Source organism: Mustela nigripes, chromosome X (genome assembly GCF_022355385.1).
Source record: "Mustela nigripes isolate SB6536 chromosome X, MUSNIG.SB6536, whole genome shotgun sequence".
In the NCBI taxonomy this organism is placed as follows: Eukaryota; Metazoa; Chordata; class Mammalia; order Carnivora; family Mustelidae; genus Mustela; species Mustela nigripes.
The window spans coordinates 38,963,772-38,976,792 of record NC_081575.1 but is presented as its reverse complement, the minus strand read 5'-3'; the positions used below and the strand labels follow the sequence as shown (position 1 = coordinate 38,976,792).

The 13,021-nt window shown below is 36.5% G+C and overlaps 1 protein-coding gene across 1 annotated transcript in view; it reads left to right on the top strand.

The window, feature by feature from the left end:
- Positions 1 to 13,021, top strand: part of COL4A5 (collagen type IV alpha 5 chain) — a 244,700-nt gene that overhangs the window by 116,973 nt on the left and 114,706 nt on the right. Inside the window, exons 5-9 of the mRNA XM_059385657.1 lie at positions 6,719 to 6,763; positions 6,878 to 6,940; positions 9,398 to 9,451; positions 9,786 to 9,812; positions 12,080 to 12,160. Of these exons, the coding sequence (XP_059241640.1) occupies positions 6,719 to 6,763; positions 6,878 to 6,940; positions 9,398 to 9,451; positions 9,786 to 9,812; positions 12,080 to 12,160 (270 nt within the window). The remainder of the gene's footprint in view (positions 1 to 6,718; positions 6,764 to 6,877; positions 6,941 to 9,397; positions 9,452 to 9,785; positions 9,813 to 12,079; positions 12,161 to 13,021) is intronic.

The window sequence follows — 13,021 nt, the reverse complement described above, 5'->3', positions numbered from 1 at the left end:
AACATTTTGACAAGTTTGTTTCATCTATACCCCACCACTATTTTGGGGGAGTATTTTTAGGTAAATCCCACATATCATTCATTCCACCAATGAATACTTCAGTATGTCTACTGATAGCCACATGACCAGTATACCATTATTACACCTCAAAAAAGTAGCAGTAATTTTTCAAATATACTTTAAAACTCAGTCCTTATTAAGATTTCTATGGTAGATGTCCTTTAACAGTAGGTTTGTTCAAACCAGGATCCAATCAAGTTCCACATACTGTATTTGGTTGCTGTGTGTCTTAAGCCTCTTTTATTATGCTATTGGAGAAACTGGGTCATTTGTATTATACTTCATTCTACGTTCTGGATATGACTATTTCTTCATGAAGTCATTTATTTCTTTTTATATATTTTTAAGATTGTATTTATTTGAGAGATTTGAGAGTGAATGAGTGAAAGAGAGTGCATGTGCATGAGCGGGGGGCGGGGCGGGGGGCAGAAGGAGAGGGAGAAGCAGACTCCCCGCTGAGCAGGTAAGGGGATGCTGGATTCTATCCCAGGACTTTGGGATAATGACTTGAGCCGAAGGCAGATGCGCAACTGGCTGAACCACCCAGGCACCCCCAAGATGTCGTTTTCATTGTTCGTCTGCCCCCATATTTCATGCAGACTGGAGGTTACCTTATAAGAGGTACTAGAGAACTTTCTGGGGATATAGAAAGATCTGTGTACTTAAGATTTGTATATTATACTATACATAAATTATACTGCAAAATATGAAAGAAAATAGAAAAAGAATACTATATACATAGTGCTGCATACTTACTAATGAATTACATCTTATGGCACAAACATCTGTTATCCCACTTTTTTGATGTTAGGCTTGATCAGTCGTCTCAGGTATATGAGCCTGATTTTGCCATCGGAATTTCCCCATCAACTTTCATCTAATGGTTTAGTATTTATTGGTGACCATTGCCTAGATCCATGGTAGTGAGATAGTACACCAGCAACTTTGAGTGATGGTCGGGAAGGTTTTAAGAATTTGTTATCATTATAAACACATGGAATTTATGGGACCAGTCACTTATACTCATTATTCTTTTTGAAGCCAAATTATCCTATCTTTGGCTTGTGAGAATCCCTTTAAGTTGGCCCCTGTCCTGTGTCCTTTTGAAAAAAAATATTGATTTTTTATAACTTCCTTGCTTTTTTTTTTAAAATATAATTTTTTATTTTTTTATAAACATATATTTTTATCCCCAGGGGTACAGGTCTGTGAATCACCAGGTTTACACACTTCACAGCACTCACCAAAGCACATACCCTCCCCAATGTCCATAATCCCACCCCCTTCTCCCAAACCCCCTCCCCCCAGCAACCCTCAGTTTGTTTTGTGAGATTAAGAGTCACTTATGGTTTGTCTCCCTCCCAATCCCATCTTCTTTCATTTATTCTTCTCGTACCCACTTAAGCCCCCATGTTGCAACACCACTTCCTCATATCAGGGAGATCATATGATAGTTGTCTTTCTCCACCTGACTTATTTCGCTAAGCATGATACGCTCTAGTTCCATCCATGTTGTCGCAAATGGCAAGATTTCATTTCTTTTGATGGCTGCATAGTATTCCATTGTGTATATATACCACATCTTCTTGATCCATTCATCTGTTGATGGACATCTAGGTTCTTTCCATAGTTTGGCTATTGTGGACATTGCTGCTATAAACATTCGGGTGCATGTGCCCCTTTGGATCACTACATTTGTATCTTTAGGGTAAATACCCAATAGTGCAATTGCTGGGTCATAGGGCAGTTCTATTTTCAACATTTTGAGGAACCTCCATGCTGTTTTCCAGAGAGGTTGCACCAGCTTGCATTCCCACCAACAGTGTAGGAGGGTTCCCCTTTCTCCGCATCCTCGCCAGCATCTCTCATTTCCTGACTTGTTGATTTTAGCCATTCTGACTGGTGTGAGGTGATATCGCATTGTGGTTTTGATTTGTATTTCCCTGATGCCGAGTGATATGGAGCACTTTTTCATGTGTCTGTTGGCCATCTGGATGTCTTCTTTGCAGAAATGTCTGTTCATGTCTTCTGCCCATTTCTTGATTGGATTATTTGTTCTTTGGGTGTTGAGTTTGCTAAGTTCTTTATAGATTCTGGACACTAGTCCTTTATCTGATATGTCGTTTGCAAATATCTTCTCCCATTCTGTCAGTTGTCTTTTGATTTTGTTAACTGTTTCCTTTGCTGTGCAAAAGCTTTTGATCTTGATGAAATCCCAATAGACTCTCAACTCTATGGTCAACTAATCTTCAACAAAGCAGGAAAGAATGTCCAATGGAAAAAAGACAGCCTCTTCAATAAATGGTGCTGGGAAAATTGGACAGCCACATGCAGAAAAATGAAATTGGACCATTTCCTTACACCACACACGAAAATAGACTCAAAATGGATGAAGGACCTCAATGTGCAAAAGGAATCCATCAAAATCCTTGAAGAGAACACAGGCAGCAACCTCTTCGACCTCAGCCGCAGCAACATCTTCCTAGGAACAACGCAAAAGGCAAGGGAAGCAAGGGCAAAAATGAACTATTGGGATTTCATCAAGATCAAAAGCCCTTGCTGTTTGATACAGGACTCCTCAGGCTCATTTTGTACATTTCCTCTCCAGATCTGAAATTGGCCATGTATCTGATTCTAGGCTCTTTCTAGTAAAAAATACGATTTAGATACCATAGTCTAATGTTAGGGGTTTTCTTTGCTATGGGTAGTCAGTTATTTTGGTGTCTTTTCAGTTGACAGAATTAAGAAAAAAGTATTTTCTAAAGAGAAAAAATATCATGAGTTTATATTATTACTTCCAATTGAAACTTAAAGTGATAAGAGTTCATATACTTTCTCTTTCCCCTGCCACCTTCCCCTCCCTTTGGTGAAAATCTTGATTCCTAATAACATTAATATAATTTATTATTTTCTTTATCCTACAATATAACTATGATACCTTCAAAATAACAATTTGAAGTGAACAAAATAACGATTTCAATTTTAGTTGTAATGATAGAATTCTTAAGTGCCATTATTCCTTTGCTGTTCTTTTTTCCTCTTTGAATTGGCTGGTTTCACTAATAAAGTACAGGTGAAATATCTGTTTTAAAGGTACTTGAAGTAATTTTTTTCTTTGCATGGTTTATGTCAACAACCAGATATATATTAAGTTCATTGGTTCCAGTTTGGAAGGCAGCTATGCTCACCACTATACCACCAACGCTGCACACCATTGGTTCCAGTTTGTTTCAATTTTTAATAGTTTTCTCTTTTAGCCTCTTCTTACTTGTTATTTTTAATTATTTAAAATATTTACATTGCTTTCTAATAATGGTATAGTCAGAGATGCTTCCTACCTATTCTTGCCATCCCCCATTGTTTTTCCCCTTGCCTCTACCTTTTTCCCATTATACGTAATTTTTTAAAAATTTTTTATTTTTTAAATTTCTTTTCAGTGTACCAGAATTCATGGTTTATGCACCACATTCAGTGCTCCATGCAATATGTGCCCTTCATAATACCCAACATCAGGCTCACCTACCTTCCCACCCCCAGACCATTCAAAACCCTCATATTATTTTTCAGAGTCAGTAGTCTCTCATGTTTCATGTCCCCCTCCAATTTCCCTCAACTCCCTTCTGCTCTCCATCTCCCCCTATCCTCCGTGTTATTTCTTATGCTCCAGAAATAAGTGAAACCATATGATAATTGACTCTCTCTGCTTGACTTCTTTCACTCAGCATAATCTCTTCTAGTCCCGTCCATGTTGCTACAAAAGTTGGGTATTCATCCTTTCTGATGGAGGCATAATACTCCATAGTGTATATGGACTACATCTTCCTTATCCAGTCGTCCGTTGAAGGGCATCTTGGTTCTTTCCACAGTTTGGCGACTGTGGCCATTGCTGCTATGAACATTGGGGTACAGATGGCCCTTCTTTTCACTACATCTGTATCTTTGACATGAACAGACATTTCTCCAATGAAGACATGCAAATGGATATCAGACACATGAAAAAATGTTCATCATCATGTCTCCAAAGGCAAAGGAAACAAAAGCGAAAATGAACTTTTGGGACTTCATCAAAATCAAAAGCTTTTGCACAGCCAAGGAAACAGTCAAGAAAACAAAGAGGCAACCCACGGAATGGGAGAAGATATTTGCAAATGAAAGTACAGACAAAAGGTTGATATCCAGGATCTATAAAGAACTGCTCAAACTCAACACACACAAAACAGACAATCATATCAAAAAATGGGCAGAAGATATGAACAGACTTTTCCAATGAAGACATACAAATAGCTATCAGACACATGAAAAAATGTTCATCATCACTATCCATTAGGGAGATTCAAATTAAAACCACATTGAGATATCACCTTACACCAGTAAGAATGGCCAAAATTAGGAAGACAGGAAAGAACATGTGTTGGAGGGGATGTGGAGAAAGGGGAACCCTCTTCCACTGTTGGTGGGAATGCAAGTTGGTACAGCCTCTTTGGAGAACAGTGTGGAGATTCCTCAAGAAATTAAAAATAGACCTTCCCTATGACCCTGCCATTGCACTACTGGGTATTTACCCCAAAGATACAGATGTCGTGAAAAGAAGGGCCATCTGTACCCCAATGTTTATAGCAGCAATGGCCACAGTCGCCAAACTATGGAAAGAACCAAGATGCCCTTCAACGGACGAATGGATAAGGAAGATGTGGCCCATATACACTATGGAGTATTATGCCTCCATCAGAAAGGACGAATACCCAACTTTTGTAGCAACATGGATGGGACTAGAAGAGATTATGCTGAGTGAAATAAGTCAAGCAGAGAGAGTCAATTATCGTATGGTTTCACTTATTTGTGGAGCATAACAAATAGCATGGAGGACATGGTGAGATAGAGAGGAGAAGGGAGTTGGGAGAAATTGGAAGGGGAGATGAACCATGAGAGACTATGGTCTCTGAAAAACAATCTGAAGATTTTGAAGGGGGGGGGTGGGTGGTCGGGGTACCAGGTGGTGGGTATTATGAAGGGCACGGATTGCATGGAGCACTGGGTGTGGTGCAAAAATAATGAATACTGTTATGCTGAAAATAAAAAATAAATTTAAAAAAATGTTCATCATCACTAGCCATCAGGGAGATTCAAATCAAAACCACATTGAGATACCACCTTACACTAGTTAGAATGGCCAAAATTAACGAGACAGTAAACTATGTGTGTTGGAGAGGATGTGGAGAAAGGGTAACCCTCTTGTTGGTGGGAATGGAAGTTGGTGCAGCCACTTTGGAAAACAGTGTGGAGATTCCTTAAGAAATTAAAAATAGAGCTTCCCTATGACCCTGCAGTTGCACTACTGGGTATTTACCCCAAAGATAGATGTAGTTATTTTGATTATTTTTTGATTATCTTTTCACTGTTTGGTGTCTCCACCCTTCTTATAAAAGTGTTGCATATTATACATGCTACTTACACTTTGTTTCTTTTACTTAGCATCGTGTCCTGGAGATTACTACATATTTCAGTGCACAGAAATCTTTCTTATTCTTTTAAAGGGCTGCATAGGTTTACATTATGTGGATGTGCCATAATTTATTTGTCATGCCCCTATTGTTCCTAGTGTTTAGCGATAATTATGGTTATATGGTGATTTCTTTTAATTATTTTTATTAACATATAATGTATTACATGTTACAGGCTGTGTCCGTCAGGGGTACAGGTCTATGAATCATCAGGCTTACACATTTCACAGCACTCACCATAGCCATTTCTCTCTCTCTCTGTCTTTTTTTTAAGATGTTATTTATTTATTTATTTATTTATTTATTTATTTATTTGAGAGGGAGGGAGAGAGACTAAGAGCGACAGAGAATGCATCCATGAGCAGGGGGAAGGAGAAGCAGACTCCCCAGTGAGCAGGGAGCCCAACGTGGGGCTCAATCCCAGGACTTGAGGATCATGTCCTGAGCTAAAGGCAAATGCCCAACCTAGTAAGCCACCTAGGCACCCCTATGTCATATTTCTTAAACTTTAGTTATAACAATTCTGTAATCAGTAACCTTGAAATTGAGATTTTGTTTCATAATTTCTAGTGTACCTTTGGGATAGGTTCTTAGAAGTGGGTTGCTTTAAAATGTAAAACTGTGTAATTTTGCTAGCTACTTCAAATTTCTCTCCATGATATTTGAATCCCATTAGCTGTGTGTAAGAGCACCTCTTTCACAGAGTCTCACCTACAAAGAATATTGCCAAACTTGTATTTTTGCCAATTCTGACAGGGAAATTTGAAGAATTTTTGGAGCGATCACACTGATGTTTGCAGGAGCAGATATATTTGCCACTTATCCATCCCTTGCTAAATTCAGTATTCATCACAAACCAGGGACAACCACTTTATCTTTTAGGAAAGACATTTATTCCATGAATTTGCCCACTCCTCCTAAGTGCAATGAAGACAATGGTCCCTCAAGTAGGAGTTTTTTCGATAGTTTCCAGGGAAGAGACTTTTAAATACATGTAGGAGGGTTTTTTTTTCTTTATAGAAAGCAAGTGGTAATTATGAATGAGACACATTTGTCCATTGCTATTCTAAATGTACTTTTTGTAACTCCCTTAGGTAGGATATAATTTTATTCTTACTGATTGTTTTTTGGTTCAAGGAATTTCTTTCTTATTATAGGGTCCTCCTGGACTTCCTGGATTTCCAGGGACACCAGGTCTTCCTGTAAGTAGAATTTGGCTTTTTAATTGAAAATTCCTTCAAAAGTATTCTAAGAAATATTATATATTTCTTATATATATTATATATTTCTTATATACATTATAACCCTTTTCAAAGGGAATGCCAGGCCATGATGGGGCCCCAGGACCTCAAGGTATCCCTGGATGCAATGGAACCAAGGTGAGATTTTTTTTTTTCAACTTAATCTTAGGCAATATGCTTGATAATAATAGATTTTAAAGTTTAAGGAAATCAGTATGAAGAATATTAGAGATATTTTAGCTTCATGTCTAAGACATATATAGGATATGTTTTGTGTTAAAACTTTCAATATATTGAAAGATCAATTCTTTAGACATGGATAGTCAGCTGAGATATTACATTAGATTAAAGATTATTTACTGAATCCTATTTTGACTTTAGTGTAAAGTAGGATGAGAGTTAAAAAGGAATTAGGGTATATAAGTTTCAGATATTATGTTAGTTGTTAAGAGTAATACTTAATGAATGTCATTCATTACCTTTGCCTTTTTTAAAACTAGGTACAATGTAAGATTTCAAAAGTTCATGTTTTTGAATTTTTTTTACCTTGCCTAATAACTTAAGAAAAATCCTAAAAATCTACCTGTAATACAGGACATTAACTTTTACTATAAACTATTAGTATGAAAATGGAAACTCTTCTCCATCAGCTAAAATGAATTTAGTATTTAAAAAGAAAAATAAAACCTTACAAATGAAAAACATTTTTCCAACCCACTTTTCTTACCTTTCATCAACTGTTTGAATTTATTATAAGATGATAGCAAGGATAAAAAATGAGAAAAATTTGCTTTTTTGACAGATTGTTTATTATAGCCTCTGTTCTTATTCCCTCACTTTTCTCATTTTCCTGTCTACTAATGCAATGTTTTTATTTTCTGTATATCCTTTTGGCATTTTCCATTCTGCACATATTTTCTGTGGAATTGTTTATGAAATATCCTCGATCCTTCTAACTTAGTGGCATGTGTCAGATGTTGTATTGGGGTACATATTTAAAATAACTTGAACAAACTCTTTTGTATTATGAAGACTGTATTTTGTGGTAATTGTTGCAATATATACGTGAAGGCAATAAAATTATTTTTACCTCCAATATTGCTCCAGGTCACAGTGACCTTTGCCACCAACATTTTTGGGGGCTGGGGATTTGTGAGGCTTACATGAGTTCTTTTTTTTTAAATTAAATTTATTTATTTTCAGCATAACAGTATTCATTATTTTTTCACCACACCCAGTGCTCCATGCAATCCATGCCCTCTCCAATACCCACCACCTGGTACCCCAAGCTCCCACCCCCCACCCCTTCAAACCCCTCAGATTGTTTTTCAGAGTCCATAGTCTCTCATGATTTACCTCCCCTTCCAATTTCCCCCAACTCCCTCATTTCAGCTGGGGCAGCCTTACAGTGACAGGACTAACGTGGAGTAGTTTGCATGGAACATTGCTTTTAAAGTGGGTTACATTCTTGTGTCTATTCTGGTTATTTGTTTATTTGCCAGCATGCCTTGAGCAACAAAAAGACCACTAGCCAAAATTCTAAATTTGAAGACCAATGTATCCACAATGCATATAGTCTACTATATGATGAAAGGGATGTTTTCTTTCTTTTTATAAAGCAGCACCTTAGCAGATCTCATGATTAGTTTATGTGTGAGGCCCCCTATTATGTGAGCAACAAATTTTTTAATTGAATTTATTATGTATACTTTCAGATTAATATTTTTAAATATTTCTTACTATGAAACTAATAGAATGAGCCCTAGAGATGGAATCAGAATATATGGTTTCTTTTGTTTTCTGTCTTCTAAACTTGATGTACAGGTCTCTGGGCCAGTTTTTTACATATGTAAAAAGTGATGGAGAGAGGAGTACTGGACAAAGTAACTCAAAGGCCCACAGCTATAATAATCTTACTCTTTTAATCCTTTGAGAAGGATGTGTCTAGGATTACTATAGCATGTAGACATTAGAAACGAGGTTGCATTGGGGTTCTTCTACAGCAATTTTACTTTTGTTTTCCAAACCAAGTGTCCATATTAGTACTTTACAATGGTGAGTGAGAAAAATCGGGTACCTAGAAAACATAATGACCTGCAATTGCCAGAACAATTGCTGTTATTGTCCTTTTAGTGATATTAATGGCATTCTTTCTTACCATCTTTTCCTCTTTACAAAAATAATTTGAAATAGCTTATAATAAAAGAAAAATGCGATAAGGCAGTTAAAATAAGAATCTATTTAATGCATGGGCAGGAAATTGAGATAAATCATTAACTATTAAATGTGATGATGGCCAGGAGTCTTTGGTGTGATCATCTCAAAATGGATTTGTCAGAAGGAAATGACTGGGGTAGAAGATTTTTTCTTTATTTCAGATTAGGATTGATGAGTAGGGATAAAAGTATCTTAGAAAGCTGAACTGATACGGACAGTTGATATTGAAGTAATTTGAAAGGGGAGAATAATAAGTTTTTGGCAACCTGGCATGTTTCAGAAAGACTTTTACAGGAATCTTTTCAACAACTTATTGTTTATTGGTAGAGTTATGCTTTGTTTCTTGTTCTTCCATACTCTATTATTTTTACCTCCTAGGGAGAACGTGGATTTCCAGGAAGTCCCGGTTTTCCTGGTTTACAGGGTCCTCCAGTAAGTTACACAATTTGAGATTATAATGAAGACAGGAATTGACAGAAGCAGAAGTGTAGAAAGTGAGCTCAGTCCATTCGTGTGGAGCATTGAAAACTAGTAAACTATAAAAAGATTCTTTTTAAAAAGGAGTTGGTAATACAGCTCTGTGCTGGATAAAAGCAAGGATTCTGTTGTATTTAATATAAATGTCATCTTTATGTATCCTAAGATACTGTTTACTTAGAATGACCCTACAGTAATCTATTTAATTGACTCTATTTGGAAAGCAGTGTGTTCTTTTGCTCGCACCCCTCTCATATATATAAAATAATCCTTATCTTTTTAATAATAGGGACCTCCTGGGATCCCAGGTATGAAGGTAAGCATCTCATACTAGAAAAGTAAACATTTTGAATAAGATATTTAGAAAGCTAATCATCATCATCATCATCATCATCATCATCAGATAATGTCTGACTTCTGCCTTAAAATAGATGTTTCTACAAATTTGTGTGGTTACCTACAAGCCCTCCTTAAGTAATCTCCTTTGTTCCATGGAAGTATCTTCTGTGTGTTGATACACGTGTAAATGTGTATATCAGACTCAATTTTCTTTTCTTCTTTAAAAAAAAAAAAAGATTTTATTTGAGAGAGAGAAGGAGCATGAGCAGGGGTAGGGGCAGAGGGAAAGGGAAAAGCAGACTCACCTCTGAGTGGGGAGCCCAACACCAGGCTTGGTCATAGTACCCCGGGATCATGACCTGAGCTGAAGGCAGACACTTAACTGAGCCAGCCAGGCGCCCCTCGAGTTTCTTCTCTGATACTTTCAGTTCCCATCACATTTTGGTGCAGTTGACCATCTGCTCCCTCTAGAAATGCTCTTTTTCCCTGACTTCTGTGACACTATCCTTTCATGATATTTCTCCTATATGTCTTTGGTCATCACGGTCTGCTATAGGAGCTCATTCTATTCTATGTAGCAGGTATCAGGACACAGTTCTGACCCCTTTTTCTCTTCTGTGCCTAGCAATATTGTTAAAACTCATGGTATTGTTTACTCTATAGCTACTGAATACCTACATTTATATCTCTAGACTTTTCTTATGCATTAGATGCATGTATTAAACTGCCTCCCTGACATCTCTACTCAGATATCTCTGAGACATTCAAATTAACATGTTCAAAGTTAACCCAGACCCCTGAAACCTGAAAGTTAGTATTTACATCTTCTACTCCTTCACACACCTCCTCATTCCATTCTACCACTAAATACTGTTAATTTTGCCTATAAAATGTATCTTAAATTCATCTACTTGTCTCCCTCTTCAGTGCTACCACACTAACCATATTGTCTCATCTGGACTATTATAATAGCTTCTTCTTAATTAGTCTTTTTTTTCCCCACTACTATCCCTCACCTCACAGCTTGACTTATTCTAGATTAAATACTCAAGAATAACATCATAAATAATAGAATTATAAAATGCGTAAATAGTGTATTAGAGTCACTTAAGAAGTGAATTGACTGGGTTGTGGACATGGGGAGGGTATGTGCTATGGGGAGGGTATGTGCTATGGTGAGTGCTTTGAAGTGTGTAAACCTGGCAATTCACAGACCTGTACCCCTTGGGCTAATAATACATTATATGTTAATAAAAATTTTTTTAAAAACTAAAAAAAAAAAAAAAAAAAAAAAAAAACATAAACCAGTAATTTAATCTCACTGCTTATAAACTTTCAAGGGCTTCCCACTGCATCTGAGATACAGTCCATATTCTTTTTCAAGGCCTATAAGACCTGCATGTTCTGGACCCTGCTTACATTTCCAGACTTGTCTTTAAACCACTTTTCCCTTGGCTCACTGATCACACTGGTCTGCATGAAGTCATTTGAATGTACCAAGCTCTTCATTTTTTGGGACCTTTGTAGATGCTACTTCAACTACCTAATACTCTTAACCCATTTTTACCTGGCTGACTCTTGATTATCCTTTAGATCTCAGCCTCCATGTTGCCTTCATGGATTGCTCTTTTTCAAGTACCCAAACTAATTCTTCCACTGTATCTTTTTTTAAATGAAATATATTTAATGTGTAACACTGTATAAATTTAAGGTATGTAACATGTTAATTTGATACATTTATATATTATGGTTGCCATCATAACACTAATTAGTGCCTCTATCATGTCACATAATTATCACTTCTTTTCAGTTCTCCACTTTCTTTATCATGTACCATGTTCTTTTTCTCCATAGCCTTTAACTGAACCTTTTGTCATCTTATTTACATGTTATGATCTGCATTTCAAAGCCAGTACATTGATATCACCATGAGGACAGAGGTCTTGCTTATCTCCTTCACTACTGAGTATTCAGAGCCTAACAGTTCTTGGAAAATAGTAATAATTAATAAACGTTTTTTAGTGAATAGGTAACTGAAGGTACCACAGGCTTTTAATAAATCGGTTGTACTTCAGTGTATTATGGCCACTTCCCCATTTCCCTTTAAAAGGTGAATTTATTCATGTTAATTACTGAGATAGCCTAATCTTCAGAACATTTATATGACAGATTTAATTTTCAGATTTTTTTTTGTGCTCTTGCCCATTTTCTTGTGTCATAACTGTTACTGATGATTTCTTTCAGGGAGAACCAGGCAGTATAATTATGTCATCACTGCCAGGACCAAAGGGTAATCCAGGATATCCAGGTCCTCCTGGAATACAAGTAAGTATCCAGTGATTTTCTTCTTTTTTTTTATTAACTAAATCAGATCACAGTGTCACTTTTTTCCCTTCAGTCTTTAGTTCCCTCTATTTTAGTTATGGAAATTATCTGAAGTTTGATAGACATTGCATGTACCTCATACCTGAAAATAAAAGTAATCTGGACCAGGGAGAATTTTATAAAGGACTGCTTTGTTCTTTTATCTTTCTATCCAGTTTCCATGGAAATTTTTGTTTTGGGGTTTGGCAGCCGAAAGACACTTCTGTATTCTTTTTCTTCTGCTGTGAGGATTAGTACGTGGTAGGAGTAGCTCTGATAACTGTAAATGGTCTGATTAAAAATAAAAATTGTAGGACTCTCATTTAAGATATTAGAAGACATCATTTGTAACACTGTTAGTTATGTATAACATATGAACATATTTTGAAGGCTGAAGGAATAAAATTTATGCATGCTGAACATCAAGTATAATCTTTTATTTATTTATTTGACAGAAAGAGACACAGCAAGAGAGGGAACAGAAGTAGGGGGTGTAGGAGAGAGAGAAGCAGACTTCCCCTGGAGCAGGGAGCCCGACCTGCGGCTTGATCCCAGGACACTGAGATCATGACCTGAGCTGAAGGCAGATGCTCAGCAACTGAACCACCCAGGCGTCCCCATCAAGTATAATCTTAAGAAAAAAAGTTATGCTAGCCTATAGATAATATGCATAAAGAGAGCAATATCTTTTGAATATTTATAGATCAGGTAGTCAATTTCTTGAGGTTTATATTTCACAAAGATTGATCCCTTTGCCAAAAAATATCAGTACTTTCTAATATTTTTTTTTTTAATTTTTTATTTTTTATAAACATATATTTT